The sequence below is a fragment of the Carcharhinus amblyrhynchos genome, chromosome 15, assembly GCF_965287045.1.
Source record: "Carcharhinus amblyrhynchos chromosome 15, sCarAmb.v2.hapA, whole genome shotgun sequence".
Classification (NCBI taxonomy): domain Eukaryota; kingdom Metazoa; phylum Chordata; class Chondrichthyes; order Carcharhiniformes; family Carcharhinidae; genus Carcharhinus; species Carcharhinus amblyrhynchos.
This window is the reverse complement of record NC_137338.1, coordinates 76,142,585-76,158,517: the sequence shown is the minus strand read 5'-3', so window position 1 is coordinate 76,158,517 and position 15,933 is coordinate 76,142,585. Positions and strand designations below refer to the sequence as shown.

Below are 15,933 nucleotides of genomic sequence, written 5' to 3'. Positions count from 1 at the left end.
GAGTTTTACCAGACAGGGAATCTGACAGTTATATAGTGTGCAACCAGGATTCAAAGGCAATGATTAGTGCTGTCTAGGCAGAGGAAGTGTTCCTGAGTTAGATAAAGAATAGACAGCAAAGTACCAGTGATCGGGGCTGTGTTAGAAAATGTTTAATACATCAATAGCACATTTTATCTACCTGAGTCCTGTTGTGTTGATTCAGTACAGATTGGGGAGAAATCATTTTGATTTTAATTGTGAAATGGTGCTGTAGTTCTGACCAGGATTTTGTTTCCTCTGGTTTAGAGAGACTCATTTTAAATAGACTCTGTAGACTGTTGGAGTGAGCTGTGCAAATAGACTCTGTAGGCTGTTGGAATGGGCTGTATAAATAGACTCTGTAGACTGTTGGAGTGAGCTGCGTAAATAGACTCTGTAGACTGTTGGAGTGAGCTGCGTAAATAGACTCTGTAGACTGTTGGAATGGGCTGTATAAATAAACTCTGTAGCCTGTTGGAATGGGCTACATAAATAAACTCTGTAGACTGTTGGAGTGAGCTGCGTAAATAGACTCTGTAGACTGTTGGAGTGAGCTGCGTAAATAGACTCTGTAGACTGTTGGCGTGAGCTGCGTAAATAGACTCTGTAGACTGTTGGCGTGAGCTGCATAAATTGACTCTGTAGACTGTTGGAATGGGCTGCATAAATAGACTGTCTGCTTAGTAAATAGACTTTGCATTCTATAGAATAGACTGTTTGCTGTGTGCCCTGCTGAATGGGACCAGTCCACTCTGAACTCATTGGCTGTCTTAAACATTTTCTAACACAACCCCGATCACTGATACTTTGCTGTCTTAAAAGTTTATATTCAGTTTGTCAAAACAGCCACATGAAAAGGTGTGTTCACCTGACCTGACTGCAAATATTGATGATTTTGATTAATCCTTCCTCTTTACAGTTTTCTCCCTCTTTTAATTTCACACTATCCCACCAGCAGCACAGTTATGGGCTGGTTATCATCAGTAACCTTATCAAACTCAATTTTCACTCCAACCTCATCTCGAATTCTCGGCTTGAAGGTAGGTCTGACCCAGAGCATCAGCACTTGGAGCAAAGAGACAGATCCTGAAAGTTCGTCCAGCAGTGAAGATACTTCAGTGGCAAGGAATAAAAAAAAACTAACTTATCAAAGTGAAGGTCTAATAAAGAAATTTCTTTACACCGCCACTTGGAACATGTCCTGGGCCACAAAATGCCCCCCACAAGCCCCATCTGCTTTCTATTTATACCAGATCAACTGGTCAATTGAGCCCTAATCCGGGTGGCACGGTGGTCAGTACTGCTGCCTCACTTCACCAGGGACTCAGGTTCGATTCTCAGCTTGGGATTTTGATGAAGGGATTTCTGCCTCTGGGGACTTACAACAGTTTTAGTCCCTGGTTTCTTCGATTGCACTAAGCTACTGAGGAGATAGAACATCGTGCACAGGAACCTGGAAAACCCTCATATCTTATGCTTTTTTTTTGCCTGCACAAATTAATAAAAGTGCTCAGTATAGGAGCTCCATCACTCCATGTTTTCATCGAAGGTTCCCACAGCACCGAAACTCCTGCCATTTTCTTCCAAACAGACGTTTCCTGAATGCACTCTTTGCAACATGTTTCTAACAGCTACCTTGCATTTCTTGCTTAAATAAGGCCACACCCGAGCTTTGGCCTCATTTTTTAAAACACTCCCAGCTCTGTAATTAAAGTTTATTTATTAGTCACACCGCAATGAAGTTACTGTGAAATTCCTCTAGTCGCCACACTCCTCCTGTTTGGCTACATCGAGGGAGAATTTAGCATGGCCAATCCATCTAACCAGCACTTCTTTGGACCATGGGAGGAAACCAGAGCGCCCGGAGGAAACTCCTGCAGACACGGGGAGAATGTGCAAACTCCACACAGACAGTGACCCGAGTCCGGAATCGAACCCTGGTCCCTGGTGCTGTGAGGCAGCAGTGCTAACCAATCTGCCACCATGCCACTCCACTTGTTGCTCTGCAGATGATTGTTACTCATGCCCACCTCACGCATGGTGTCTGGAGCACATGCGAGAGCTGTTCCTCCAAGTCTTTTTGGACTTACTGTTAACTTCCTTTACTCCCAGATGGCTAGCAAACACTGTTCAAAGTCCTCGTCACAAGATTTCATGTTGTGGATGGTGGCATTGACACTAAAAAGTACAGAGGGTTAAAAACTAACAGAGCTTTATAGACAATGTGTGTACACTATGGACTGCTTTTTCACTCAGGCAGTGTCCTGCACTAGCAACCTGTAATGTCACATCTGGTAACGACATTGCTAAACAGTGCTTACTGCAGTTACAAAACTCAATATAAACACAGAATGGGCACAATTCTAACCAATCACTGTTATTTGTTAACAATAATTTAACCAGTTACCTGCCAGAGGAAAGCTTGAGATACGAGACAAAAGAATATGTTTTCTGGTCTTGAATCACCAGTTAATGAGTGACTGAGATGAAATATTAATTGTAACCAAAAGAGAAAAAGCTGGAAAATCTCAGCAGGTCTGGCACTATCTGTAAGGAGAGGAAAGAGCTAACGTCCAGATGACCCTTTGTCAAAGCTAAAAGGTACAGAAAGTGAGAGATATTTATACTGCAGGGGGAGGAATGAAAGATGAGTCATAGCCACATAATCTCACAGCACCAGGTTAAAGTCCAACAGGTTTATTTGGTAGCAAAAGCCACTAGCTTTTGGAGCGCTGCTCCTTCGGCAGGTAAGTGGGAGTTCTGTTCACAAACAGGGTATATAAAGACACAAACTCAGTTTACAAAATAATGGTTGGTATACGAGTCTTTACGGGTAATCAAGTCTTAAAGGTGCAGACAATGTGAGTGGAGAGAGGGTTAAGCACAGGTTAAAGAGTTGTGTATTGTCTCCAGACAGGACAGTTCATGAGATTTTGCAAGTCCAGGCAAGTGGTGGGAGAAACAGATAGTGTGACATGAACCCAAGATCCTAAATGAGGTCATCCTTGCGTACGGATGTGTGCGAATCTCACTTACTGTCCTGTCTGGAGACAACGCACATCTCTTCAACCTGTGCTTAACCCTCTCTCCACTCACATTGTCTGTACCTTTAAGACTTGATTACCTGTAAAGACTCACATTCCAACCATTATTTTGTAAATTGAGTTTGTGTCTTTATATACCCTGTTTGTGAACAGAACTCCCACTCGCCTGACGAAGGGGCAGAGCTTTGAAAGCTAGTGGCTTTTGCTCCCAAATAAACCTGCTGGACTTTAACCTGGTGTTGTGAGACTTCTTACTGTGTTTACCCCAGTCCAACGCCGGCATCATGATAGCCATAGAAACAAGGGGAAAGGCTGCTAATGACTGTCCACAGAGAGAATAAAGGGTGTGAATGGCCAAACAGCAGAGAAGCTGCAAGCTGAGACAGATGAAGATTTTGGGCGGTGGGGGGCGGGTGGGGTGGAAATGGATGGGACAGAGGTAAAATTTAGAAAAAGGGGGAGAAAAGGTAAAGGCAAAGGGGGATAAAGTAGGGGGAAAGAGTGGGGGAGGGGAAGAAAAATGAAGAAAGACAATAAAGAAATAAAAGGTAGAGAACGGTAAAAAACTAAATAAAATGAAAACAAAGGGGGTTGAGGTGACATAGAGCAAATCATCTGAAGTTGTTGAATTGGATGTTGAAACCTGTAAAGTGCCTAGCCGGAGGATGAAATGCTGTTTCTCCAGTTTCAGTTGAGCTTTACGGGAACATTGCAGTATTAATTACTTAGTAATTATACATAGGTCAGGGTCTAATCATAGAATTAATGCAGGTCATCTTCAAATTATTACTGAATATGTTGCTCTCTCCTTAATTTGCAGAACAGAGCAGTGAAGATCAGGACCACAGGCCTGCTATTATCATGCAGTATGCTGATAGTGAGCAGACAAGTAACCCTTCTGGTAAGGTCTATATCTACCACAAGGTGAAGGATTCCCTGCTGTTGGCCAGGGAAACAAATGAAATTGGTGTTCTTACACGGATTTAACAGCTCTACAGATGCACATTGAAGATTTAAAAAAAAACCCGGTCATTCAAGTCACAAGGACTGTCCCATGAGGAAATATAACCAGTTAGTGATCATCCCTAAGTATACACAATCCACAGACAGTCCACTGGGAGGAGAGACAAAGAGTACGAGATTGAATGAGAGATCAGTGCTCCAGTGGGAAGCTGGGAGTCTGACAGGTCATCATTATTCCGAGAATCCAACAGTGCAGTCCAAAAATGCGCGGGTTAGGTTGATTGGCCAAGCTAAATTGCCCTTAGTATCCCAAAATGCTTAGGTTAGAGAGATTAGCAGGGTAAATATGTGGGGTTATGAGATTGTTGTTGGTGCAGAGTCGATGGGCCAAGTGGCCTCCTTCTGCAAGTAGAGATTCTATGATATCCTTGCATGCATGTGTTGACCATCACAAATTTCCTCAAGTCTTCACTCTTTCAGGATGTTAATTGGTTCAGTATTTAAACGAATCAATTAATTCCTCTCAATTCCTATTGGAAATCCTGAGCCCAGCCTCACATTGTTCCATCAAGCTAAAGGTTTTGCTGCTGTTTGACTCTGAGCTGAACTTCAAATCTCACATCTAATTCTTCCAGATCACCATCCTTTTCCCCTTCTAAAGTTCAGTTTATTTTATCAGTGTCACAAGTAAGGTGTACATTAACACTGCAATGAAGTTACTGTGAAAATCCCCTAGTAGCCACGCTCTGGTGCCTGTTCGGGTACACTGAGGGAGAATTTAGCACGGCCAATCCATCTAACCAGACGTCTTTCAGATTGTGGGAGGAAACTGGAAGAAACCCATGCAGACACAGGGAGAATGTGCAGAGTCCACACAGACAGTGACCCGAGCCGGGAATCAAACCCGGGTCCCTGGCGCTGTGAGACAGCAGTGCTAACCACTGTGCCACCCATTCCTGTTCCTCCATTCACGGACTAGTCAGGAACTCTCCCCTGCATTGTCCATTTTTTAAATATAGTGCACTTTATTTCATTTCTTTCATTAAATTTAGTAATTTACAGTGGCATGATGAGTAGCTCTGCTGCCTCACAGCGCCAGGGACCCCAGTTCGATTCCCGGCTTGGGTCACTGTCTGTGTGGACTCTGCACATTCTCCCCGTGTCTGTGTGGGTTTCCATTGGGTGCTCCGGTTTTCTCCCACAGTCTGAAAGATGTGCTGGTTGGGTGCTAAATTCTCCCTCAGTGTACCCAAACAGGCGCCGGAGTGTGGCGACTAGGGGAGTTTCACAGTAACTTCATTGCAGTGTTAATGTAAGCCTCACTTGTGACTAAGAGTAAACAAACTTTACTCTTACTTTAAATTCATGTTGTACAGCTCGCATTGAGGCACTTACTGGAAATGAAATACATCAATGGTAAACAATGTAAATGGAATGGTGAACTAATTCAGTCCGTACAGCACACCAGCACTGGTTCTATATATTGAGCATATAATTTGATGACTTGACTCTATTAATATTAACTTTTCTTTTTGTTCTGAAGACAGGGAAATCAACAGATCCGAGCATAACAAGTGCCCTGAGAGTGCAGCTGTCTCCAGGGGAGACAAAGGAGAAGAGTCAAGACTGGACCTGAATAATAAGGAGCCTCTGGGCAAGCACAATGGAAAGTCAGAGCTTTGTATCTTATTGTAAACATCCAACTCAAGCTGCTCCTTAATTAGTTGTGTTTTCACCTTGAATCCTGTAGTAAAGATAAGAAATTAAGTTGATATAGAATATTTTTTGGGACGTTGTAACTTCAAAGTAAAGTAAAAGTTTATTTATTAGTCACAAGTTAAGCTTACATTAACACTGCAATGAAGTTGCTGTGAAATTTCCCAAACTCCAGAGCCTGTTTGGGTCAATGTACCTAACCAGCACGTCTTTCAGACTGTGGGAGGGAACTGGAGCACCTGGAGGAAACCCATGCAGACATAGGGAGAATATGCAAACTCCACACAGACAGTGACCTAAGCCGGGAATCGAACCTGGGTCCCTGGCGCTGTGAAGCAGCAGTGCTAGCCACTGAGCTCCCATAGCCGTCCTTATGGGGCAGCATGTTGGTACTGCTGCCTCACAGTGCCAGGGACCTGGGTTCGATTCCCGGCTTGGGTCACTGTTTGTGTAGAGCTTACACGTTCTCCCCATGTCTGCATGGGTTTCCTCCGGGTGCTCCGGTTTCCTCTCACAGTCCGAAAGACGTGCTGGTTAGGTGCATTGGCCATGCTAAGTTCTCCCTCAGTGTACCTGGACAGGTGCCTGAGTGTGGCGACTTAGGAGAATTTCACAGTAACTTCACTGTAGTGTTATTGTAAGCCTACTTGTGACACTAATGAATAAAGTAATAAATGAACTTTGAAATTTGAAACTTTACTCTTGCAAACATTTGATGGATAAGTGAAAGAATAAATACTGAAGTTCAGTAAGATAGTTTGGGAAGAGCAGAGGTAGAGAATGTAATTGTTGAATTATCCAGGCACTGCTGACCAATTGCTTCCAGCCATGCTGGAAATATTCAGATTAACAATTTATTATGTAGTTCTCGTCAATTTTTCCACTAATCCTTCCTCATTCACTGTACTTAGTACAGGATACTGTGAGGCCTGGATAGAGTGGACGTGGAGAGGATGTTCCCACTGGTAGGAAAAACTAGAAGCAGAGGGCACAACCTCAGGCTAAAGGGACGATCCTTTAAAACAGAGATGAGGAGGAATTTCTTCAGCCAGAGAGTGGGGAATCTGTGGAACTCTTTGCCACAGAAGGCTGTGGAGGCCAGGTCATTGAGTGTCTTTAAGACAGAGATAGATAGGTTCTTGATTAATAAGGGGGTGAGGGGTTATGGGGAAAAGGCAGGAGAACGGGGATGAGAAAAATATCAGCCATGATTGAATGGCAGAGCAGACTCGATGGGCCGAGTGGCCTAATTCTGCTCCTATGTCTAATGTACTAATGTGACAACCCAGGCTGCACATCTTGAAGAACAGAGACGTATCAGATTAAGATTCAATTGGACTGACAATCAGAGGTGACCCATGATTCTTGCTCTCAAAATCACATTCTCCAAACATGCCCAGAAGGGAAAAAAAGGAGTAAAATAGGGAAATGAGAAGACTGGTCTGAACTGGTTTTGTGTACTATAAGATGGAACACCAGTAAAATAGGAAGGTAAGGGGCTGGTCTGAACTGGTCTTGTGTACTTTACAATGAAGCACCAGTAAAATGGGGAGATAAGAATTCTGGTCTGAACTGTTTTCTCCTTCCTGTATTTCTTGATGCATTGACCCTTCTCTCCCGTGCACCCCTTGAGTTGCCTTCCCAAACACCTCTTCAGCAATATGCCTTTGCATGTGGATTGCATCCCCAGTACCACGTGGTACCTTGTGCCCTGACTGTTGGAACTGATAAAATAATGAGCAGCAGTTTCAGGGTGTGAATTTTTATAAAAATTGATTTTCTGTGTGTGGGTAAATCTGGCAAGCCTAATTTATTACCCATTTCTCATTTCCCCCATTGGGTATGTGAGGCCACTCAGTGGTCAGTTAAGAGACTCACTCATGTTGGGACTGAAGTCACATATATGACATACAGGATAAGGAAAGCTGTCTTCTTTTCCTAAAGAGTTTTAAAGATAATCCAATTGCTTCAAGATCATTTTTATTGATGCCAGTATTTGTTTCCTTCAACTAAATTCAAATTCTCAACTGTTGTCTGGATTACTCATATAAACCTTTGGATTATTAGTTTGGGTTTCTACATTACTAATGTAGGTCTCTGGTCTTGGAGCAACATAGCAGCTTGGTGGGTACAATGGTTAGCACTGCTGCTTCACAGCACCAGGGACTCGTGTTCAATTCCAGCCTTGGGTCACTGTCTGTGTGGAGTTTGTACTTTCTCCCCATATCTGCATGGGTTTCCTCCGGGTGCTCTGGTTTCCTCCCACAGTCCAAAGATGGGCAGGTTAGGTGGATTGGCCATGCTAAATTGTTCAAAGATATATAGGTTAGGGGAATTAGTGGGGTAAATTTGTGAGGTTATGGGGATAGGACCTGGGTGAGATTCTCTGTTGGAGGGTTGGTGCAGACTCAATGGGCTGAATAGCCTCCTTCTGCACTCCTTCTGACCCGGGTTCTGTTCCAGCCTTGGTCACTGTCTGTGTGGAGTTCTCCCTGTGTATCTGTGTGGGTTTTCTCCGAGTGCTCTGGTTTTCTCCCACAGTCCAAAGATGTGCAGGTTATGTAGATTGGCTATGCTAAATTGCCCCTTAGTGTCAGGGGGATTAGCAGGGCAAATATATGGGGTTACAGGGATTGGGCCTGGATGGGAATGTGGTCAATACAGACTCAATGGGCTGAACGGCTTCCTCCTGCACTGTAGGGATTCTATGATAGAATGGACATCTGGCTTTGACCCCCAATTCCTTAGACCAGAACAGGAGAAACCTTCTCTCTGTTACTTTGTAAGGAAGAGATTTTCTGCCTAGTGTGAATTCCTTAGATGTGTTTTAGATCTTTCCTGCATCAATGGAGTAGTTTCAGATGGCAAGCCTACAGGTCATCACCAGTCCTGGCTAGACTCACAGTTCCAGATTTGAGGATGTCAAAACCACGTAGGCTGCTTCTGGTTTAGACCTCAAGTTTGGATCTAGCCATTGAATTGGGAGCCCTTTGTAGGGTTGTTATCTCAGCAGATGGAATCCTTTTGTGAAATGTGCCAATGGTTATTCTTTTTTTAAAGTTTATTTATTAGACACAAGTAAGGCTTACACTAACACTGCAATGCACTGCAACACTGTGAAATTCCCCTAGTCACCACACTCCGGTGCCTGTTTGGGTCAATGCAACTAACAAGGACATCTTTCAGAATGTGGGAGGAAACCGGAGCACCCGGAGGAAACCCACGCAGACACGGGGAGAATGTGCAAACTCCACACAGACAGTGACCCGAGCCGGGAATCGAACCTGGGTCCCTGACGCTGTGAGGCAGCCGTGCTAACCACTGTGTCAGAAATGCAAGATTTTCACAGTGTATAGTACTGGGTAGGCCTACTCCCATCCTGGCCAGCAAGTACGGCTGGTATTCTGAATCTTGGCTCTGGGATCTCTGACCCTGTCCATGCTTCTGATTCTCCAGTCCTGCTGCTGTGAATGGAGATTTGGCTCAGCGCTAAATTACAACACCGGAGAATTTAGGCCTTTGTACATGCTGGCCAATGAGACCGATTTGACTTACACCGATGACACAAGCATTTTACACATTCTTCCTTTGTAGCACAGTGGTTAGCACAGCTGCCTCACAGCGCCAGGGACCCAAGTTTGATTCCCAGCTTGGGTCACTGTCTGTGTGGAGACTGCACATTCTCCCCGTGTCTGCGTGGGTTTCCTCCGGGTGCTCCTGTTTCCTCCCACAGTCCAAAGATGTGCAGGTTAGGTGATTGCCATGCTAAATTGACCCTCATGTCAGGGGGATTAGCAGGGTAAATTTGAGGGGTTACAGGAATAGGGTGGGATTGTTGTTGGTGCAGACTCGATGGGCCCAATGGCCTCCTTCTGCACTGTGGGGATTCTATTTTATGATCGTTACACCTGGGGCAATATTATTTGGACTTTTTTTTCCTTTGAAGCTAGTGGTACATATGATTCAAGAGCACTGACATATGCATGTAAAGATCACACAGATAGACAAAGGCACACATACATGCACAAACATACACATTTATGGATACTGGCAGACACACACGCGCACACACACACACACACACACAGATACACACACACACACACACACACACACACACACACACACACACACACAAAGATACATACGCAGATGCACAGGCAAAGATTTACGTTGGTTAAGAGGAGGAGAGGGAATGGATGTGATCCTTTGAAAGCCATTCTGAAGGAACAAAATCCATACTCAACATACAAAGTCAGTTTGGTCCTGACTTAGCAGATCGGAAACCAGCAGTGGGATGGAACACAATTGCAAGGTTTCTTTAGGGACCTTTCTGTAATAGGTAATAAATCCTTGCTTGTTCCTCTGTTCTGCATCGTTTCCTCTGGAGCAGTGCTCTTTTCTTTCCAGTTATTAATACCCTGTGCTGTTTAGCTTTGCACTAATAATCACCATAAGGGGCAAGAGCTGTTCCTTGAGGATTGCAAAAACTGTAAACACGTTCAGTGACATTCAACACAAAGAAAATCTTCCACCCAATATTTCCCAGACAGAAAGACCTCACCATTAATCTCAGACGAATCTTTCACAAAAGTACAGATCTGGACTATTCACCCCCTCTAATCCAGTTGGGTAGTGACTAACGATACTGCTAACCCATCATTCTTTTAGTACCCTTACCCAATGCAAATCTACCAATCTCAGCCTTGAGAATTTCTGTTGACTAAATGACCTGGTGGCACGGTGGTTAACACTGCTGCCTTGCAGTACCAGGGACCTGGGTTCAATTCTGGCCTTGGGTGACTGTCTGTGTGGAGCTTGCATGTTCTCCCTGTGTCTGCATGGGTTTCCTTCCACAGTCCAAAGATGTGTGGGTTAGGCTGATTGGCCATGCTAAATTGACCCTAGTGTCAGGGGGATTATTCAGGTAAATATGTGGGGTTGTGGGAATCGGTTCCGGGTGGGATTGTGGTTGGCGCAGACTCAATGGGCCAAATGGCCCATTCTGTGCTGGAGGGATTCTATGATACTATAAGTAATTATTGATGAAATATTGTAGTTGTAGTTCTGGCTCAAAATGTTCTCCCTTTTGCTCCCAGAACCATGCGTATGTGCTTGTTGCTGAACTGGAGCACGTGAGGAATAGAGTGAGTGGGACTGTGTAATATAAAGTACAGGCTCTGATGGACATCATGACATTTATTGCAGTACTAATGTAATACTAACTTGTGATGCTAATAAATAAACTTTAACTTAAATAAAGTTAGGATACAGATTAGCTATTATATAACTGAATGGCAGGCCAGGTTCAAAGCTATGAATGGCCTATTTCCCTTTCTATTTTCTATGAATCGCACCATGTGCTGCTGACTTACGCAATTTATATTTGCCCTTATTGGTATCTTTGATCAGTGTCAGGCCTGAAGAGTTTACTACCTTACATCAAATCAGCAGGATCCTAACACTGAAGGGTTTCCATCAATAACCTTCTTGTCACCAGAAGTAAGATTGTTGCAGATGAAGATCGCAATCGTAGATTCAGACAGCACTGAAGAATTCCATTCGGCCCATCGTGTTTGTGCTAGCTCTTTGCAAGAGCTATCCCATTATTCCCATTCCACTTCTCCTTTCCAATGCCCTGCACATCCTTTCCTGTTCCGAAGTATTGAATTCCATTTTGAAAGTGACTATTGAATCTGCTTCTTCTGCACTTTCAGGCAGTGTATTCCAGCGTAACAAATAGCCTGGGGACAATATTCCCAGTTCCCTTTGGATCAAGATCTCAAACATCCTTGGGGTTCCTATTGACCACAAATTCAACTGGACTCACCACATAAACACAGTGGCTACAAGAGCAGGTCAGAGCTCTTACTGCGGGCGATTAACTCACCTCCTGAACCCCCCCAGAGTCTATCCATCATCTACAAGGCACAAGTCAGGAGTGTGATGGAGTACTCCTCACTTATCTGGATGGGTGCAGCTCCAACAACACTCGAGATGCCTGACACCATCCAGGACAAAACAGCCCGCTGGATTGGCACCACATATACAAACATTCACTCCCTCCAACACTGACGCTCAGTAGCAGCAGTGAGTACTATCTACAAGATGCACTGCAGCAATTCACCAAAGATCCTTAGACTGCACTTTCCTAACCCACGAACCACTTCCATCTAGAAGGGCAAGAGCAGCGGATAAATGGGAACACCACCGCCTGCAAGCTCCCTTCCAAACCACTCACCATCCTGACTTGGAAACATATCACCATTCCTTTGCAGTCGCTGGATCAAAATCCTGGGATTCCCTCCCAAAATCCTGGCATTGCATGTCAATCCACAGATCATGGAGTGCAGCGATTCAAGAGGGCAGCTCACCACCACCTTCTCAAGGGCAATAGGGATGGGCAATAAACGCTGGCCAGGCAGTGATGCCCAGGTCCCACGAATGAATAAAAATAATCTCAAAGTGTGTGTGCTTCTTTTGTGTGTGATATGAGAATCCAGCTCTCCCACAACACACTTAATATCACATGGATTTGTGAGCAAAAATCAGCATCACTCCTTCCATTAAAAATGACGCAAAGGTAAGACTTAAGTACTTGTTGAATAAAATAGCTCTTTAATTTTGATAAATGTATACATACAGAAAGTAGAAAAGACTTTTTAAAATGTTTGTACCTATTGAGCAATAAAAATCTTCTGTGGTTTCGTAAGAATGTTTTTTTAGGGTTTTGACAGTACTCTTGTCAAGGTCAGAAGGATTCTGTGCCTGGAATATTTTGGGAAATCCTGGTCTAAGTCACTGATAGATGTCAGGAAAACACTGACCCACGGGAAACTCTGCTACAAACCCTCCTCCAGTCCAAAAAAAGTCTATTAACCATTGCTCTGTTACTGTCAGGCAATGCTGTGTCAATGTTGCTCCTGTTCCCTTTATCCCAGGGGCGACAACTTCTCTCAGGTTTGTTGTATGGCACTGTATCAACTGCCTTTTGGAAGTTTGTGCAGGCCATATCAACGACATTACTCTCATTAACACTTTCTGCTGCCTCTTGAAAAAAAACTCCACCAAGTTAGTTAAATATGATTTTCCCTGAATTAATCCATGCTGGCTTTCTTTAATTGACCTGAATTTATCCTTGTGGCTATTAATTTTGTCCCGAGTTATTGTTTCCAGAAGTTTGTCCACCGCCAAAATTAAACTGACTGTCCATAGATGTTGGCTTATCTTTACACCCTTTTTGAATAAGGCTGTAACATTTTCTGTTCTCCGGCACCGACTTGGCGAGACCCGCTGTGGGAAAATCGCAAACCAGGCAACAGTCCACTGACTTTCAGCGGGACTGGAAAATCTTGGTGGTGGGCAGGGTTGGAAAATCCTGTCCCCAAAGTCTTCCATTCCCGCACAATCCTACATTCCCATGTAACTGAGGGTTCATCTTTGGATCCTGGCTTTTGTCTTCCAGCTATTAGTGCTGGGAAACTACCTGTTTCTTTTTATAGAATCTCTACAGTGCAGAAGGAGGCCGTTCGGCCCATCAAGTCTGCACCGACCCCAATCCCACCCAGCCCTGATTCCCGTAACCCCACATATTTACCCTGCTAACCTGCCTGACACTAGAGTCAATTTACCATGGCCAATCAACCAAACCCGCACATCTTTGGAGCGTGGGAGGAAACCGGAGCACCCGGAGGAAACCCACGCAGACACGGGGAGAATGTGCAAACTCCACACAGGCAGTGACCCAAGACCGGAATTGAACCCGGGTCCCTGGCGCTGTGAGGCAGCAGTGCTAACTCGCTGTGCCGCCCCACGATGCTCTGTAGCTCCATTGTACCAATGTCTGCAAAGCCTTCACACACCAGCTGGGGTCCCATTTGTAAAGTCAGAGAGAAAAGCTGTTTCAACGATGCTGGGGACACTGAAACCCCACAGTTGAAAATTAAAGAAAATGAAGGTTTTCAGTGGATCCCGTTGTAAGTGAAAAGTAACTGGAGAAAAGATTCTGTCAGTGCTTGAAGTGCAGACTCGTCACTCAACTGATGGCACTAAGATCGGCCTGAGAGTTCACTTGTTTTCTTTCGTGGACGTCTCTGTCCTGCCACCTAGAGGGAAACAAAATAAATGTGACAAAGATTAGCCGGAGGGACCATGGTTTAAAACATTTACTCAGACAAATGATTAGAATTTTACTGAGCAGAAGAAGGCCATTCGGCCCATTGAGTCTGTACTGACCACAATCCCACCCGAGCCTTATCCCCATAACCCCACACATTTACCCTAGTTAGACCTCCTGACACTTAGGGGCAATTTAACACGGCCTATCCACCTGCGCATCTTTGTGGGATGAGATCGGAGCACCCGGAGGAAACCCACGCAGACATGGGGAGAAACGTGCAAGCTCCACACAGGCAGTGACCCAGGCCGGGAATCGAACCTGAGTCCCTAGCGCTGTGAGGCATCGATGGTAGTCGTGATGTGGAGATGCCGGCGTTGGACTGGGGGGAAACGCAGTAAGAAGTCTCACAACGCCGGGTTAGAGTCCAACAGGTTTATTTTTGGTAGTAAATGCCGCTAGCTTGCGGGGCAAACCAAGCTGGGAATTGAACCCGGGTCCCTAGAGCTTGGACGAACTTTTCAGTGGCGTTTACTACCAAATAAACCTGTTGGACTTTAACCTGATGTTGTGAGACTTCTTGGTGTGAGGCAGCAGTACTTGCCACTGTGCCACCGTGCTGCCCCTTACTGCTGAATTGTTGTGATGACCTTTAAAAATATTTTATACCGAAAACTTGCATTTTTACAGTCCCAGTAGCGTAGTAAAAAGCACTGCAGGGGAGCAGTGGGACAAAAATTGACAGTAGAGATATCAGAACGGGTGACCCAAATGAGAGGCAGGTTTAAAAAAGGGTCTTTAAGGAGGGATCAGAGGCTGAGAGGCTGAGGGAAGTAATTCCAGAGGCTTGGGGAGTAGACAGTTGAAAAATAATGACTGAGAAACCATGTTTATAAACATTGGAGCTGATCCAAAGTGGGGTGGTGCTCTTTATCCCGGCCTTCTCATGTCCCACCCCTCCCTCCAGCGGATGGTGTGATTCCCGTTTCCTCTCTGAAATTACACAAAGTGTTGTTCGTCGCGAGCTTCACAACCAGTGTTCTTGCCTGAGCCAACACTCTGGGCAGAACCTTCCCAAAAATGCTCACTGTGTTAAAATACCAAACTACAGGCTATTGAGGCATAAAGATTCATACACCACACATTATCAACACAGTTAGTACTTTAAACCAATGTTTATGAAGAAAACTGGTTTGCAGCAATACTGCAGGTAATGGTCTCCTTTTAAAATCAATAGCCACAGATCAGTGGGCAAATTGCTATACTAAGAAAACATTCGAGTACATTTGGCCGACCACATGTTTCGTTCTCTTAACTTTCAAAGCAGAATTGAATGGATACATGAAGAGAATCAGAGTTATCGAGAAAGAGCAGCAGGGTGGGATTAATTAGACAGCTTGTTCAAAGAGCTAGCACGGTCAACAGGGGCTGAATAAGCTCCTTTCTTGTTGTACCATTCTGCCTCTTTTAAATAAGAAGGCTTCTTGTCTGTCTGGAGTCTGCACACTCTTCCCGTGTCTGCATGGGTTTCCTCTGGGTTCTCCGGTTTCCTCCCACACTCCAAAGATGTGCGGGTTAGGTTGACTGGCCATGCTAATTGATCAGGGGGATTAGCAGAGTAAATACATGAGGATATGGGGATAGGGCTTGGATGGGATTGTTGCCAGTGCAGACTCGATAGGCCGAATGGCCTCCTTCTGCCCGGTGAGATTCTATGATTCTGACTCTGGTGAGAGGCAGTCCATTGGCAGAGGGGCTTCATGATGAATAACCTGCCACCTTGGTGGAAGGCAATGAAAGACTCTGAGATTAGGGGAGGTTTCACCTGCTGATCAAATAGAATTAGTACACGTCCGCTGCACAAAGGTGAATGGAGGCCTGTAGGGTAAGAGAGAAGCTTCAGTCCTTTGTGTCTGTCCCACCATAGAGCTGCTCTCTACCTCAACTCTATTTACCTCCCCCCCCATAAGTAAAGAGTTCCTACAGTGCAAAAGGAGACCATTCGGCCCAACGAGCCTGCACCGACTACAATCCCACCCAGGCCTTATCCCCATAACCCCACATATTTACCCT

The 15,933-nt window shown here is 44.8% G+C and overlaps 2 protein-coding genes across 2 annotated transcripts in view; one reads left to right on the top strand and one right to left on the bottom strand.

The window, feature by feature from the left end:
• The window catches only part of LOC145352890 (guanylate cyclase soluble subunit beta-2-like), a 48,031-nt gene extending 37,148 nt beyond the window's left edge, over nucleotides 1-10,883 (top strand). The window contains exons 14-16 of the mRNA XM_080203191.1: nucleotides 3,886-3,966; nucleotides 5,572-5,698; nucleotides 10,844-10,883. Of these exons, the coding sequence (XP_080059317.1) occupies nucleotides 3,886-3,966; nucleotides 5,572-5,698; nucleotides 10,844-10,883 (248 nt within the window). The remainder of the gene's footprint in view (nucleotides 1-3,885; nucleotides 3,967-5,571; nucleotides 5,699-10,843) is intronic.
• A 1,487-nt stretch (nucleotides 10,884-12,370) lies between these two features.
• Nucleotides 12,371-15,933, bottom strand: part of rnaseh2b (ribonuclease H2, subunit B) — a 49,013-nt gene continuing 45,450 nt past the window's right edge. The window contains exon 10 of the mRNA XM_080204261.1: nucleotides 12,371-13,849. Coding sequence (XP_080060387.1) covers nucleotides 13,793-13,849 — 57 coding nt within the window. The 3' untranslated portion in view covers nucleotides 12,371-13,792. The remainder of the gene's footprint in view (nucleotides 13,850-15,933) is intronic.